This window comes from Embiotoca jacksoni, unplaced genomic scaffold, assembly GCF_022577435.1.
Source record: "Embiotoca jacksoni isolate LCO1_2020_lvr unplaced genomic scaffold, fEmbJac1.0.p SCAF_2, whole genome shotgun sequence".
NCBI lineage: Eukaryota > Metazoa > Chordata > Actinopteri > Embiotocidae > Embiotoca > Embiotoca jacksoni.
Genome location: NW_027185340.1, coordinates 1,879,490 through 1,894,285, shown reverse-complemented (window position 1 = coordinate 1,894,285; position 14,796 = coordinate 1,879,490). Strand labels below are relative to the sequence as shown.

Below are 14,796 nucleotides of genomic sequence, written 5' to 3'. Positions count from 1 at the left end.
GTATTGGCATAGACAACATGCAGAGTCTCTAAAGCGCCATGTTTTTACACCGTTTTCCAACCAGGCTTCTCTGTGAAGGAACATTTCTATTTTACAGAGCAGCTGAGAAGAATCATGCTGCTGCTATTTCCAAATAAGGCGAAACTTTCCTACACTCATGTCTACTTTGCAGAATTAGGAGTATAATGACATTTGATTGATTGAGTGGCATTTTGATTTATTTATTTCATAGCCTGATGGCTCACTTGTCCACATTTTTTGTCATCATATGCACTTTAAAGAGTTAATCAATGAAAAAATGTCCACTATTCTTTTAATATTGTTTAATTCATTTGACTACATATTTTCATATAAATGATTGAACTTGTTTTCATGCATTTTCTATTCGATCAGATATTTTTATGCAAAATACATGAAAATATTTCACTAATATTCTGTTTGTTTGGGGGCAAAACATGTTTCTGTTCAGTGGTAGCTATGCTATTTTATGAGACCTATTTTCAGAGCTCAATAAATGACTTGTGAGGTGCAGAAAGTGGGAGGGAGGAGGATGAAAGAGGAGCAGCACGGGTTAAAATGGCCGCCATCCATTGAATACTGAGATGATTTGTAGACACAGATGGAATCCAAGATGGATTTTAGTGTGAAATAAGATTTATTTATTTTTAAATAAAAAAAATAAAAATCTACTTCAAAGCTGCTGTTAAAGGGTTCAGGATTTACACTGCGTGTTAAATCTCATCCATTTCCGGTGTGTGGGAAAGTTTTGGGGGTTCACTGTGAACCTGCGAGGATTTCTGTGACTATGAGTTTCATTTGCCTTCATGCGCTCTTAAGTCCGAGGATATATCATCTTAGAAAATGTGACCACAGTATGTTTTCCCCCCCTAACTCTCCCCCTCCATTAAAGATCGGCCTGCTCGGTTAGAAATGTGTTACTTGGATTTGGAATGCAAATGCTTTGTTCACGAGGGGGAGGGATCAGCGAGGAGTCTGAAAGCGACGAGTTTTTGATTAATGAGCTTTGAAATGGCTCTCCAGGAGCAATAAAGGATGAACTGCTCTCCCCCCCTCCATCCCTCTCTCTCTCTCTCTCTCTCTCTCTCTCTTTCTCCCTCTCTCACACACATCTTCTGCATCTTTTCCAATGTCAAAGAAGCACCGTGTATTATTTTCTTCTTTTAGTTTAATTGTCACCATTGAGCTCTCCTTTACACCCACCAACAAATGGGCATATTTTTTTTAATTTTTTTTTTTTTTGCTTTTCCAATTTACAGGGGTTTTATTTTGAAGGTCCGCCTCGCTGTGCACCAATCAATTAGACAGCCAGTGATTAGACTCTGGTCTTTACAGGAAAATTGAGCTTATTTTATTGTCCCGGCACACAGGAAGGTAATCATGTGGCCGAGTTTAAAAAATGATAAGTGACATGTGGAAGATGCAATAAACCCATAGACTCACTTCCCTCATACCAATAAAACATCAATAATCTCCAGAGCCTTTTATTCCGCTGAAATGCACTTTGCATTGGTTGCATAGAGCCGTCTGATGAGTTTTAGATATCGTGGTGTCTAATTATTGATCGTGTCTCCCTGTTTGGACTGTACAGTAGAGCTGAGAGTCAATAAGTCTCCTCAGCACTGTTACCTGACAGATATACTGGCAGCAGCAGCTGAATTAAAAAATAATCACCAGCAGCTTTTCTTTTTTTTTTTTTTAACAGACTCAACAAAATGCAATAAAAAAATACAAGTTTAAGCACTTTATTTACAAAATGTTAAACACAATAAAATATAACATTTCAATATCATTAGGGTTTCATAAATTTATGGATATCCAACTGAATGGAATAACAATGGAAGACAAATAAAAAATAGCAATGGACTACACAAAATGACATGCTGGTGTGTATAATATTTGATACTTCGATAGTCTACGTTTTGCTTAAGGTTTGACACAAGATTAACCATGGACATATAATAGTGGTGTTTATACACTATATAATGCCCCATTTATCCCAGATTTACAATTAGAAATGCTCTTTTTCCAACAATACACTGCGAGTCATAGCATTTTCCAAACCCTGTTTTGCCAACACTTCCAAGTGCACTGATCTGTCCAATCTTACAACAAAGTCCACACTTATAAATACTCGCATAGAAACGATAAATAATGTGCAATACAAAAGGAATTAAATAATAAATAGGCTATATGCTAGTACGAAAGATTATGCAAAGTAAGAAAACAATAAATAAATAGGATGCCCGTGACGCAAAAATGAGATCCTAACAAACAGACGAAAATGTCCCTAAAAATCCTTCTTTCTAAGGATGAGCTTCTACTTTCGTGATCTACAAGACTTACCTTCAAGTAACGGCATGAAATATTCAGTCAAAAATTGCGCATTGCACTTGAGAATAAACCAAAAAAAAAAAAAAAAAAAGAACTATTGACAACCAGGCCAGTGTGCCTCTGCGCATCCCCAAATATTCAAGAGAAATGGACAAAGCTGTATTATTCAGAAAATAATTACACAATAGCATTAATAGTAATATCAATAATACTGTAATAATACACACGACTCGCTTGGAGTGTAGTTATTAGACTAGTGAGGTAATAAAAAAGAGCGCAACGTAATTTTGGCACGCACACACACACACACACACACACACACACACACGCGCGCGCGCGCGCACACACACGCACGGAAACCACATATTACAAATGCGTCAGTTTAGGCGCTTCCTGAATCCTTCCCTGAGACGCTTGGTGAGAGGTGAGGTCTGTGTATGTGGGATGGGGATCACAGGGTCCATGGTGGTGGTTTCCTGGGATCTGAGCGGCACAGCTGTAGTCCACACTGGTGGATGAGGGGTGGGGGAGATGGCCGAGGTTGAACATGGGGCCCGAGGCTGGCATGGAATCAACAAAATTCCCACCCACATAAACGGGGCTGCCTTGCAAATTGGCGTTGGCAAAGCTGCCGTTGCTCTGCATGCCGTGGTGTTCGTACTCGGAGCCCGGGTACCTCTTCTGTTGCGGGATGCAGCCACCCAAGGGCGCCGTGTACGCGGCCAAACCGTACATGTTTTGCTGGGGTTTGGCGAAGGACGGGGGCGAGGGCGCGTCATAGCTGAGGCTGTTCACGTTTTGGAGCTGGCCAGAGTATCCAATGTGATTTGGGCCACTCAGCGGCGGGCTTCTATCCGGGGAGTGTCCCAGGGGAGAGTGCGGGAGCCCTTTAGACTTCTGGTCCTTTTTGTATTTCATCCTCCTGTTCTGAAACCAGATCTTTATTTGGCGCTCGGTGAGATTCAACAGATTTGCCATTTCCACTCTCCGAGGACGACACAGGTAGCGGTTAAAGTGGAACTCCTTCTCCAGCTCCACGAGCTGCGCGCTGGTGTAAGCAGTTCTGACCCGTTTGGAGGCTGGTCCTGGTGGGCTCTTCTCATCACTCACCTCGCCACCTGTTAACGAACCACAGCATCATCTTAGCCTTTTGAGTCATATATGAGTACCAATTCACATCAAGTGTGAGCACATCAAGGCCCAGTCACCCCTCCCCCCTCCCCCACCTCCCACACAACACCTCCCCCCAAAACACACACAAACACACTTCACCTTCAGGATCACTACCTGCAGTGGCACAGTTGCTCTTCTGCTTTGAGTTCTGCCGGCTCTCCTTCATCCAGGGGAAGATCTGCTTTGTGAGGGCTGGTGTGCCAGTACCAGAAACACTGCTGCTGCTGGACGGTGACTTCTTCTTCTGGGATGCGGAGCTGTTGGAGCTGGGGGAGGACGCGGACAGCGGCGGCGCCTGCTGCTCCGCGATGCTCGTTGCTTGGCTGCTGCTGTTACTTTGACTGCTGCCTTGCCGCATGCAGTCTCCGTTCAGGTCACTGTCTTTGAGGGCCGGTGGCCGGACTGCAGAGGTCTGAATAGGACACACCGAGCTCTGGTAGTCACTCTCGATGTTAGAAGTAGGGTAGGTCTGGTGTGCGGGGCCATAGTTGTAGGAGTCTGGTTTGGGGTAGGTGTAGCCCCCAAAAAGTCCAGAGTTATCGTAGTATGTTGCTTTCTGCATTTTGTGGGTTTAAAGCCAATAAGCCAGTGCAACTCTATCCAATGGCATGGGTGTTGTTTATTCACGTGATTGGTGTTTCCCACCGTTGCTCCAGTCTGTGACCTATAAAGGGAAACATATCACTCATTATATCTGCAGCATCCTTACATTACCCCAAATGAATGTGTGAGATACAGGGATCACGATAAAACAAGGAGAATCACTGTGCTTGGCCCAGGCTCAGGTTGCTATAGGTTACAGCAGCTATTAAATTAGAAATGACCAAGTGACTCTCCAACAATCTCCAACAATGCTTCACCTCCCAGCCTCACATAGGAGCCGCTCTTTAGACTTGTTTCTGGCACAAAAATAGTTAAAGTTTAACTCGCACCAAAAGGACCCTCCGGGAGGCTTTAAGAGTCCCTCACAAATAAGCTGAATCAGCATTTGACACACACATACACACAATACCCTTTTCACTGATCACAAGGCCCGACAAAGGCCGTCATGCATTCATTGTTCCCGCGCACACGCATTTTGGATGGCACGTTTACGCACGCAAGAAGCTAAACGCTGAACTCCTCCACTGTTTGTTATTAATGTGGATATCAAAAAAATGTAGGTGGTGGCTGTGCGTGAGCGTGCATGAGAGAGAGAGGGAGAGAGAGAGAGAGAGAGAGAGAGAGAGAGAGAGAGAGAGAGAGAGAGAGAGTGCGTGGGAGAAAGAGAGAGAGACTTTGGTTGGGTGGGTGGCCGTTAAATATGATATTTCATTAGCCTTTGTGTCTCCACCTACATGTTGTGCCTGCTGGTTTCTTTCTTCTTCTGTTCCTTTCTTACAAAATGTACCTTAAATTAAGTTGCCTAAAAAATGTGTAGGAAACCAAAATGATAATAAATAATATAGAAGTTTTGATAGCAGGTATATTTTCTTTATGAATATGACAGAAAAACGCGTGTCAGTATTTGAACTCTGTTGAAACAGAAATATCAAAGGGTCCTGTACTGTATGTTGGTGGCTTCAGGAGGTGCAGTCTGCGTCGTGCATAACAATTGCACCTGTCAGTGTGGACCGCGGCAAAATTTATGACCGCAAATGTTATGGTTGTAAACGGCCTCAGAGAGGAATGAAAAGCAAAACAGTCCTCAAGACTCACGGCCCTCAGAAGTGTAAAACTAAGCGTAGGAGGAAGGCAAGGGAAAGAATTTCATACTCGGCGGCTTCTCCCATGCAGAGGCTCGGTTTATAAATGATGCCTCCATTCTGGCTGAGTGCGAGTTTGCAGCAGCACAGAGGTGGAAAACCCGGATCTGTTTTTGCTGGTTGAAATAAGACAGGGGGAAGTTGGCGATGGCGCATCTTGTAATGTGGAAATCGTTGGATTTTGTGGTGAAATTCTTCTACATTTTTTATTCTATATTTTGCATGTAGTTTACTTATGTGGCGAATACTAAGACACGTGTGGTGTATTTTTGTTTTTCATAGAAAAAAGTATTATATTTGCTCTCATTGGTTGTGTTTTATTCAGCCTGTACTGTTGCAAACGAAACAAATGGACGTATTGAAACTAGACTGTGGCCTGCGTAAATAATTACGCGTACAGGCGAAGTTAAGGCCATCCTTCATGTCTGCTTTCATGATTTAAGCCTCCTGTAAAACACTGGGAGCGTAAATATGGAGCCTAATAACAAATCACTCTTTCACCTTGTTAGCAGTTGGCTGTGGTGTCCACTCCTTTCATTAAAGAAATGTTACTCACCGAAATCTGCGCGGATCTGTTTTATATCCCTCACGCATTCATCTCTGCTTCCATCTCGACCTAGAAGAAAAATAAAATGTAATCAAATGACTTAATATTAGAAGAGGGTTTTTTTCTTTTTTTCTTTGAATCGCAGCAAAGCATGGGACAATAAATTCAATCCATATTATAAAGGAAAATATAAAATAACAGGCTCAATCATCCTCACACATTTCAAAACAAAATATGTAGTTAATAGTAATTACCAAGAAGCTCAGGAACAAAAATGTGTCCTGAATAAAATTAATGAATAAAAAAAAAAAAAAAAATCTAAATTGGAGACTAAAAATTGTCACTGACAGATTGTTTTTTCAAGTTGCTGCTTTCAGTTGCTTGAGAGACAAAAGTCCTACATGTGCACTTTTCCACAAAGAGCCAGGCCAAATATCTAGCAGGCATAAGCTTTTTTAGGTGACCTGTGGGTCATTCAGCTTTAAGTCAAAGTTTAATGAACAACGAGCAGTTTGGCTTCAAGCAGACTCAAGTCTCGACTAAATTCAAAGCAGCGGGGACAGAAACAGGACGAGATGCTCGACCGACGGCTCCAAAGGCCGAGACTAAACCTCCGAATTTTTTTTATTAATAGCTTGCACTTTTTTCTGTTTGTGTGAAACTCACATCTGATCCACTGCTTGTATTTGAGGGTAATTCAGATTCCTTTTTTTTTTTTTTTTTTTTTTTTTTTTGTGTGTGTGTAAAATGTGGTCGATAATTCGCACCTCGAGTGCTTTTTGAGCCCACTGAGCTGCTAGTAGCAGACATGGTTCTCCTTTTCACACGACAGTGTTTTTCGCCTACGCGTTGTTACGGTAAGTTTGGTTCATACAATGGGTCGGGACTCAATGTGGAGTGTTATTATCTCACTTAGTCCTTTCTCCTGGTTATCCCTGGAAATGCTGGTAATAATTCAGGTTAAACAGCTTAAAGACGCGTGTGGTTAAGGTCGGAAAAAATATCCACATTCCCTCAAAATAATAATAATAATAATAATAATAACAATAATGTCAGATCCTTACTTGCTGTTTTTGTGATAAAATACAAGGTCTGTTTTCGGAGAAAAAAATCCTGCCTGTTTCTAAAATGCAAAATCTATTTTAAAATAGATTTCAAAATGCTTCATTCAGATCTTTGTTTTGTTTCCTGAGACTAAACGCACAAACATATGAAGGCCTTTGCGATTTCTAAAGATGCAGTGCACACAGATTAAAGCCAACAGTTAACTGAATATGAACAAAATTGGGAATAATCATCTTAAACATAAGCTTTTATTGTCGGACTCGGGCCTGATGTTTATTCAAGACAACATCCAAAGAAAAAGAGAAAATAGTCACATGATTATTAAGCCAGAAGAAGTTAGTCCTAAAGGTATCCAAACTGTAGAAAAATAGAAGTATTTGCCTTTGTTCTTGTTCACTATTCCGCCCGGTGATCCTTTAAAGCCTCCGATATGAATTCGTGTATAATATAACGTCGCAGGTTAACAAAGCCATATAGTTGAAACCACATAAATCACGGCAAACGCCAGTGTGACGATAAGACAACAAATTAATGTGATTTACGATCCAAGAGTCAAAAAGAAAAAGTTCCTTCTTCTACTTCTTCCTCCGAGCCGCTTTTCATAAACGTGAAATCAGCTGAAAAAGCGCAGGGCAGCCGAGGCTCAATCTGTCGATAACATTTCAATGTTCACAAAAAAATAAATAGGAATGTGCTTTTGGAGCTCTGGGCTCCATATCCGCGCGGCTGCCGGCGACATTAACAAGCATCGCCTCCTTGGATAGAATGAATCATATATATTTCCTTGCATTATATTAACCCGTGAGTAAAGGTTGCTTTCTGCCATGCAGTTGCTTACCTGTGAATCAATTCATCATAAAACCAGTTCCCTCTCAGTCTCAGTTCCTTTCCACGCAGTCTCTAGAATAAATCCTTCACCCTTTGTCTGTAGACAATGCTGTCCTAAACCTGATCTTGCTGTTTTTCAGACATTTCCATATACCAGTGGAGACAGTATTCCCGAAAGAATGGAAGGACTCGCATTCAACTACCAATAAAAAGCGAACAAGGTATCCTTATTCCAGAAAAAAAAATCGCTGGCAATCAATCACCCGGTGAAATATACAGGAATTCAAAAACGGATAGGCCTGTACACATTTGGAGCTAACATTAGGTTTTTTTGGGGGGGTATTTCGGAAGCTTTATGATGACAAATAAAGGCGCTGCCTTAGATACAAGCATATTTGTTCACGTGATTGTTCTCCTCTTCAAGCAAGCCTTACCTCACCAATCCATTTTGATAAAGGGTGGCGTTTATTTCCTCATCTCAACTGTGTGAATGTGAAAATGTCCCTCTGCCTATTTCTTTTTATCTCCTCATGAACTGCGAGAGCTGCAACTCGCCTGCACTTCAGCATTTAAGCACAAGCAGTTATGCCATTTTATGGGTACTAATGACACATTTACACGTTCTTATAGCCTCCACCGGTGCACTGTGCTTACAGCATCTATGTGCAATCTACGTGCGTAAAATGATCTGTGCATTTTATGGTGCAGAAGCTGCGAAATTTGCAGCACTTTGGAGATTTTCACTTCACTTCCCCACAGATTAAAACGAGCAGAAATGTCACAATAAAACCTCTAAAGTGGGCCTTCACGCACCACATGCAACTAGTTTTGCACAATATTGTAAAATAGAACAATTTCTGACTCTAGCCTAGCTGACAAATAGTCTAACTGCAATGATGTGCATTTTTAAAATGATTTATGAAATAAATGACAGGTGGGTTTTTTTCTCCCAGCTGGGAATGGATTGCATTGAAATAAAGCACACTATCATCTTGTGTTTGTTGTGTGTGTCTACACACACTGCTGAACCACAACGAGTCACACAGCCACGTCTTCCACTGCGTTGTTTTCCACATTAATCACAGACTTCATGAAATAATGCCAAGGTTTAATAACTAATATAGAAATACACCGAGAGGCCAGTGGACGTGAAAGAGGAAGACTTGGAGCCGCGGAGAGCGTCGGCTGCTTCAGCGGTGGGTTATCTTTACTGAGAAGAAGAAGAAGCAGGACTGGTAGCGTCGCAGCATATGTTCAGAGGGTAATAAAAGTGAAAGATTTACAGTTTTCGGCCGGCCCCCCCAACAGCCTCACACCCTTTCAGGAATTACTGAGGTTGATTTACAACAAGGCAGAACTGTCAGCCTGCCCAAACTTCCACGACTTCGAAGAAATCCAAATCAAATCTTCCTCCAACAACATTAAAAACAGCAGAAATGGGTTTTCCTCTCCAGAGAAAAGGAAAGACAAATAATTAGTTATTCATCTTATGTGTAAAACTTCAACTATAAATCAAGTATGTTCATTTTAACTTACCAAGACACACATCAATTTATAATTTGGAGTCTGTGTCTTCCAAAAATATTGCCTTCCCTTTATTTTTTTAAATTTTCTCACCAAATTGGTAAAAATGTGAATTAGCCTCTGAATAAGGAATGAATGGGCCCAGTGGAGGAGCCGGACTGTGCTGTGTCCGAAAGAGCAGTTATTCAGAGCGAGCCTCCATAAATACATCACACTGATATTACATTTTCACGACTACTCCTATCAATCCCGTTTGAAGATGCATGCGTAAACGGCAAACGCAAAATTTCTCCTATTGCTGCTATATTTAATAAAAGAGAAGACATGCGTACAGCGGCTAGCCAGTCGACTCCACTGCGCTCAGAGCGCACACATCAAAGGGAGCAATTGATCAAATATCACGACATTTGATATCGTCATTTACCAGCTCGGGCTACATGAAAAATGCTGAAATATTTACCTACCCAAGCATCCATCGGTTCGGCTGTGCTGCTAAAGTACCAGACTACAGTTGCGCCGGGTATCGGATATTATTTTCTTGGGGGATCTCTTCAGTTTTCAAGTCTGATAGAGTCCTTGCGATTAATGACGACGCCGTGTTTCTAGGGGGACGTGCTGCATTAATTATTTAGACAATCACGTGGTCGAGAAGAGAGAGCGGAGTGGTATAGTCTCTGGATTATATCTCTGAATGCAGGCAGCGCACTTTAATATATCTTAGGGGGGTTGTCTGGCTCGCAGAGGCTTCTGCGAAAACAGCTGGAAATCAAATATGGCCGGATGGAGAGCAACGACGTTGTATTCCTGCACTGGGTGCAGTGTCATTGAAAATGGCACTGCCTTTGGCTCCCATTTATTGCTGTTCAGACATGTAGGTCAGTGTGGCTGCACACTGCACGTTGTAGTAGGCTGCCCTGACCTGATAATTGCTGGGGAAACTGTTATGATATAGGCAGGAGCTCCATTTATGTTTTAATGCAAGAAGTTAAAACCACCTCCAAACAAACATTAGCTCCAAAATGTTCAACCAAAGGAAGAAACCACTGGTTAAGTTAAAGGACTAGTAATGTACATTAGGTGGGTTAGTTACACCCCTCCCTCCCCCCTCCTCCCCCTCCCTCCTCCCTCTTTCTCTCATCTTCTTTTCAGCAACTATGTGCAGATGATTTTTGGCAGGATGGTGGATTGGTAGCATCACTGTCTCAGCTGCTCTCTAAATCTATATGACACACGCTTGGATTTTACACATACACAGACATGTATGCGCCTCGTGCACGCCTATAGAGCCCCGTATGAGCTCAGTGGGGATCAGACAGTGGTCACTGGGGATGAACGCTGGGTGACTGCAGCCTGTCTGTCCGTATGTCTGTTTGTGGTGACTTTGTTTAGATCAGAGTTGATTCTGTTGTGTGTGTGTGTGTGTGTGTGTGTGTGTGTGTGTGTGTGTGTGTGTGTGTGTGTGTGTGTGTGGTGGGAGGGGGGGGGGGGTGGGTCGAGGGTCAGTGTTGCACTGGGTCATCCTCAATAAAGTCATATCGTGAAGCATCTGGAGGGCTTGAAATAAAGGTAGTCTGCATTATATCAGGTAGTGGAGAGGCTGTTATTTCTTCATGCTCGAGCACTAAGAAATGTGGCGTGATGAGGTTTTGGAGCAGGACCAACACCTCTGAAAAAAGTTTTTTCTTGTCAGTTGGAGTTTTAAACTTCTCATTACACTGTTTATATGGGCACATTCTCACTGCCAGGCTACATCGTGCTGTGCCCTACTCATTCTTTATCTTGAAATTGTATTTATATACAACCTGTCTTTTGTGTTAGTTGTAATTTCTTACTTTGTATACTGTTGTTGTTGTTTTGGTTTTTTTACTTTTTGATTCTTATGCACAACCAGATCAAGATAAATGTATTGCATGTTAAAACGTACTTGGCAATAAATCCAATTCTGATTCTGCGGCCAGAAAACTTAATTTGTCTTTTCATTTTACCACAAAGACTCCTGCAGGACTATTCCGTACTCCGTGATTTTCATACAAAGAAATTCGCCTCGAAAATGTCACACAAAGAGCTTTAGAGCATTTTCTGTGGGGATGTTTTTGCGCAGGGCACGCGCTCCGTTTGAGTAGAGATAATGAGGGAAAATTAACACACGGCGGAGTGAAAACTCATTCTTTATCTTTGTTTTGATGATAGCTCTTTCTGGTCTCGCACCAAAAACACACTTCTGCTGTTAAATTTCAAGACAACAGGCTAAATTTGCCCTCGCAGTGCACATTTGGTCCATTTGTGAATGTTTTGTAAAAGGGGGTTATGCTGGAGGTCCAGATGGCTCCACATGCTTGTAACCACTGGGAACAAAAATATACCACTTCCTCACCAATGGGGAGCCTTTTGTAAATGGCGCAAACAAAATGACTCTAAATAACAGCATTTAAGTGACGTTATATTAAAAATTCATACCAAAAAAAAAATTATAAATACCCCATGGGTCGTGAATTTTTTTTTTCCATAAAATCAAAAGCTTTCTTGAGTGGAGAAAATAAACATCCCAGGAAGCCATTTGCAAATATTTAAATGCATAATCAGTAGAAATCTTTATTGTTTTTCCAATATACTTCTCACATCTCAATGCACAGTACAAGGTAAAAAGCATGTACAAAAATAAAACCAAAAAGATTGCATATTGACATGAGGCGACACATCAGAACCTTTCCGGGGGCTGCGCCTGATATAAATACAGTTAAAAGACGTGGAGAACTGTGGAATTCACTGCTTCTTACTTTGAATGAGCTTTTTAAAGTGTGGACCAGCCCTCCAAACCAAAGCGAATAGCGCCTGGGAGAGAAAATGCTGCCTGTCCGGCGGGTCAGGGGTGTCGGGGTCAGTCCTTGCGGCTGAAATGTGTCCCCTGGATGAACCTGCCACCGCTGCTTTGTCGACCTTCGGTTGAAATACCTTTTCAACTCCCTCATCACGAAGACTTCAGAGAGGAGCCCTCCTCATACTGGGAGAGCTTCTGGGCTTTTTTTGTTTGAGGACAATGACGGTACAAAACAAGAAATATCTGTCTTGAAACGTGACCTGAAAGCCTCAATCGGTTAGCTTGGTGTAAATGAAAAACTAGAAGATTCCCATGTTTACTAAGACTAAAACGTTGGATAAAGCCATGCTAATAATGCACAAAAGATCAAACTTAATTCAGAATAATACAAGTTTAACCAATACTTTTTAATTAAATTGTGCTATACGAAAATTTACACGTTTTTTTTAAACAAATAAATAATGACGTAAAAATCGTATTCAAGAAAAATAAACAATTATACTCCTAAATATTCAGGGTTTGATTATTTCCGATGAGGAACATCCAATATCAATTTGATGCCATGCAGGAACAAATGATCTTTCATACGAGAGCTTCAAATAGCACGAGAAAGCCTCTGGAAATGTACACTGTTTACAAAGGTGTCAGGAGAGATTTATAAGGGCACTCTGAATAGTACGCGCACAGGAATGTCTTAGGTTTGGGAAAAATATTTAGGCTAAGAAAATTTCTAAGCTTTTTTTGTACAAAATAAGTTAAAACATACAAGTCACAAAAAAAATAACGTGTAACTGAAACATTCAGCGGGAGATTTTGCAACTTACGAAAAGAGGTTGAGGAGTGTTTGGCGTGCTCTATGCAAATACTGCTTCCTTCAAGTATATATATATATATATATATATATGTATATATATATATATATATATATATATTTATATATATATATTGTGCGTTTAATGTGAAATTTCAATTGGAAAGAGGCTGAAATAACCTTAGTTTGTGTGTAAATTCAACGAACGGCCTCCCTGTTTTTTAATAAAGATATTTCAATCTTGAACCAGCGTGAATCCACGTGAGAGGAGCAGAGACACTTTGTTTAAATCCATGAAATCGGCCGAGGGTGCTTAATAAATGTCCTCAGAGGGGGTAACATCCACGAAAATAAGGAAAAGGGAGATTGCTTCGATGTTTTTCGGGTCTCTTCGAAGAAATTAAAACGCAGAACTTGCAAACCTCTCAGTAAAGACTGATTGATTTTCTGACTTGAGTCAACACTGCTGGGGTCATTTTTGTTAAATAAAAAAAAAAAAAAAAAAAAAAAACGGCACAAAAAAAACGACATCAGTCCATGCAAAAGTCAGATGCACCTTTGTCTTTTTTATGTACAGTTAATTACTAAAGATAGTAGACCTTCCTTCTATTATAATGCTGTGATATCAGTCTGGTTGTCCTTCTGAATGCTCTGCAGATGGCTGGAGGCTGGTGCAGATCGGCCCTTGGTGTTGGGCAGTTTGTGATCTTTCTTCCATTTCATCCTTCTGTTTTGAAACCAGATTTTGATCTGCCTTTCGGAGAGACAAAGAGAGTGGGCAATCTCAATCCGCCGTCGCCTGGTCAGGTACCTGTTAAAATGAAACTCCTTTTCAAGCTCCAGAACCTGCTGCCGGGTGTAAGCTGTTCTGGACCGCTTGGGCTCAGGTCCTGTGTAATCCGGGTTCACTGGAGGAGAAAGAAAAAAAACAACAACAACAAAGTCACCAAAATGTGGCCAAAGCAGCATGCAGGCAAAAACAATGCAGGAGAAAGTACAGGCTGTCTACCCGGGGCACTCAAACTTTACCAAAATTCACGCAGTAGTGACATCAGGAAATAAAGTATCATTTTAACTGAATTGAGGTAAATTTGCAGCAGATTTAAAACCATTATCGCCGGTCAATATATGTTTTCAGGAGCTTTCTGGCTCTTACCTAGCGGCCTATTTCCTGAGCTATAAAAATTTATGACTTGTGTAATTGGCGAGGCCTCTCAAAGACTCCTATAAATATTCCCCTGAATGATTTCTAAACTACAGCTCTTAGCTGCTCTGTAAGGAGAGAAGAAGGGGGACATCTTACCGGTAGTTACGTGAACTTTCTTCATCCAGGGGTAAACTACTGCAGGTTGCTTGGCTTGTATCCCATTTTGGCTCTTTGTGTTTTGCTCCTGTCCACAAGTCCGGGGTTCGGCCGCTTGGACCGGGGGCCCCTGCTCAGTCTGTGCGCTAAAATGGCTCGCTTGGCTGGATCTCTCCTGCACATGACCCCGTGGCTGCACTGTGGAGTCCTGCACAGTGTTGCAGCTGAAGGCTTGCTCCGTGTAGTTTGGCCGTGGGTAGATCCCTGGATGCTGAAAGTCTGTGTCCTGCGATGGACTGTAGTATTCCGAGCCCTGATCAGGTATGTAGCTATTTTGTGAATATTCCTCGCACGGAGGAAATTTGGGATCCACATACTTAGAGTTCACCATATACGAACTCATGGCCATTAATTTCTGAAGGTAGAAAATACTAATTTTTCTCGAGTTGTCTTTTTTTCCTCCCTCCATAAAGCCCTCCTACTTGGTGTCAACTGAATAAAGTTAGCGAACCATGTGACCAGATCGGCCAATAGAGTTGATGCTGGTCCAAACACGGAGTAAACATACAACTAAATGCTTTTTTTTTTTACACAACTTAAGAGATACCAAAATTAGACCCCGGTGGAAAA

General features: G+C 41.5%; 2 protein-coding genes across 2 annotated transcripts; both read right to left on the bottom strand.

Moving 5' to 3' along the window:
• Window positions 1-1,819: 1,819 nt before the first annotated feature.
• Window positions 1,820-7,804, bottom strand: hoxd3a (homeobox D3a). Its single transcript, XM_069153852.1, has 4 exons — window positions 7,721-7,804; window positions 5,827-5,886; window positions 3,625-4,189; window positions 1,820-3,470 (listed from the first exon to the last, which is right to left on the bottom strand). Exons 3-4 carry the CDS (start codon window positions 4,085-4,087, stop codon window positions 2,719-2,721), a joined length of 1,215 nt encoding a protein of 404 aa, XP_069009953.1. The 5' UTR covers window positions 4,088-4,189; window positions 5,827-5,886; window positions 7,721-7,804; the 3' UTR covers window positions 1,820-2,718.
• Window positions 7,805-13,013: 5,209 nt separating this feature from the next.
• Window positions 13,014-14,590, bottom strand: hoxd4a (homeobox D4a). Its single transcript, XM_069153853.1, has 2 exons — window positions 14,167-14,590; window positions 13,014-13,771 (listed from the first exon to the last, which is right to left on the bottom strand). The coding sequence occupies exons 1-2, from the start codon at window positions 14,573-14,575 to the stop codon at window positions 13,473-13,475; spliced, it is 708 nt and encodes a 235-aa protein (XP_069009954.1). The 5' UTR covers window positions 14,576-14,590; the 3' UTR covers window positions 13,014-13,472.
• Between the last annotated feature and the right edge of the window lie 206 nt (window positions 14,591-14,796).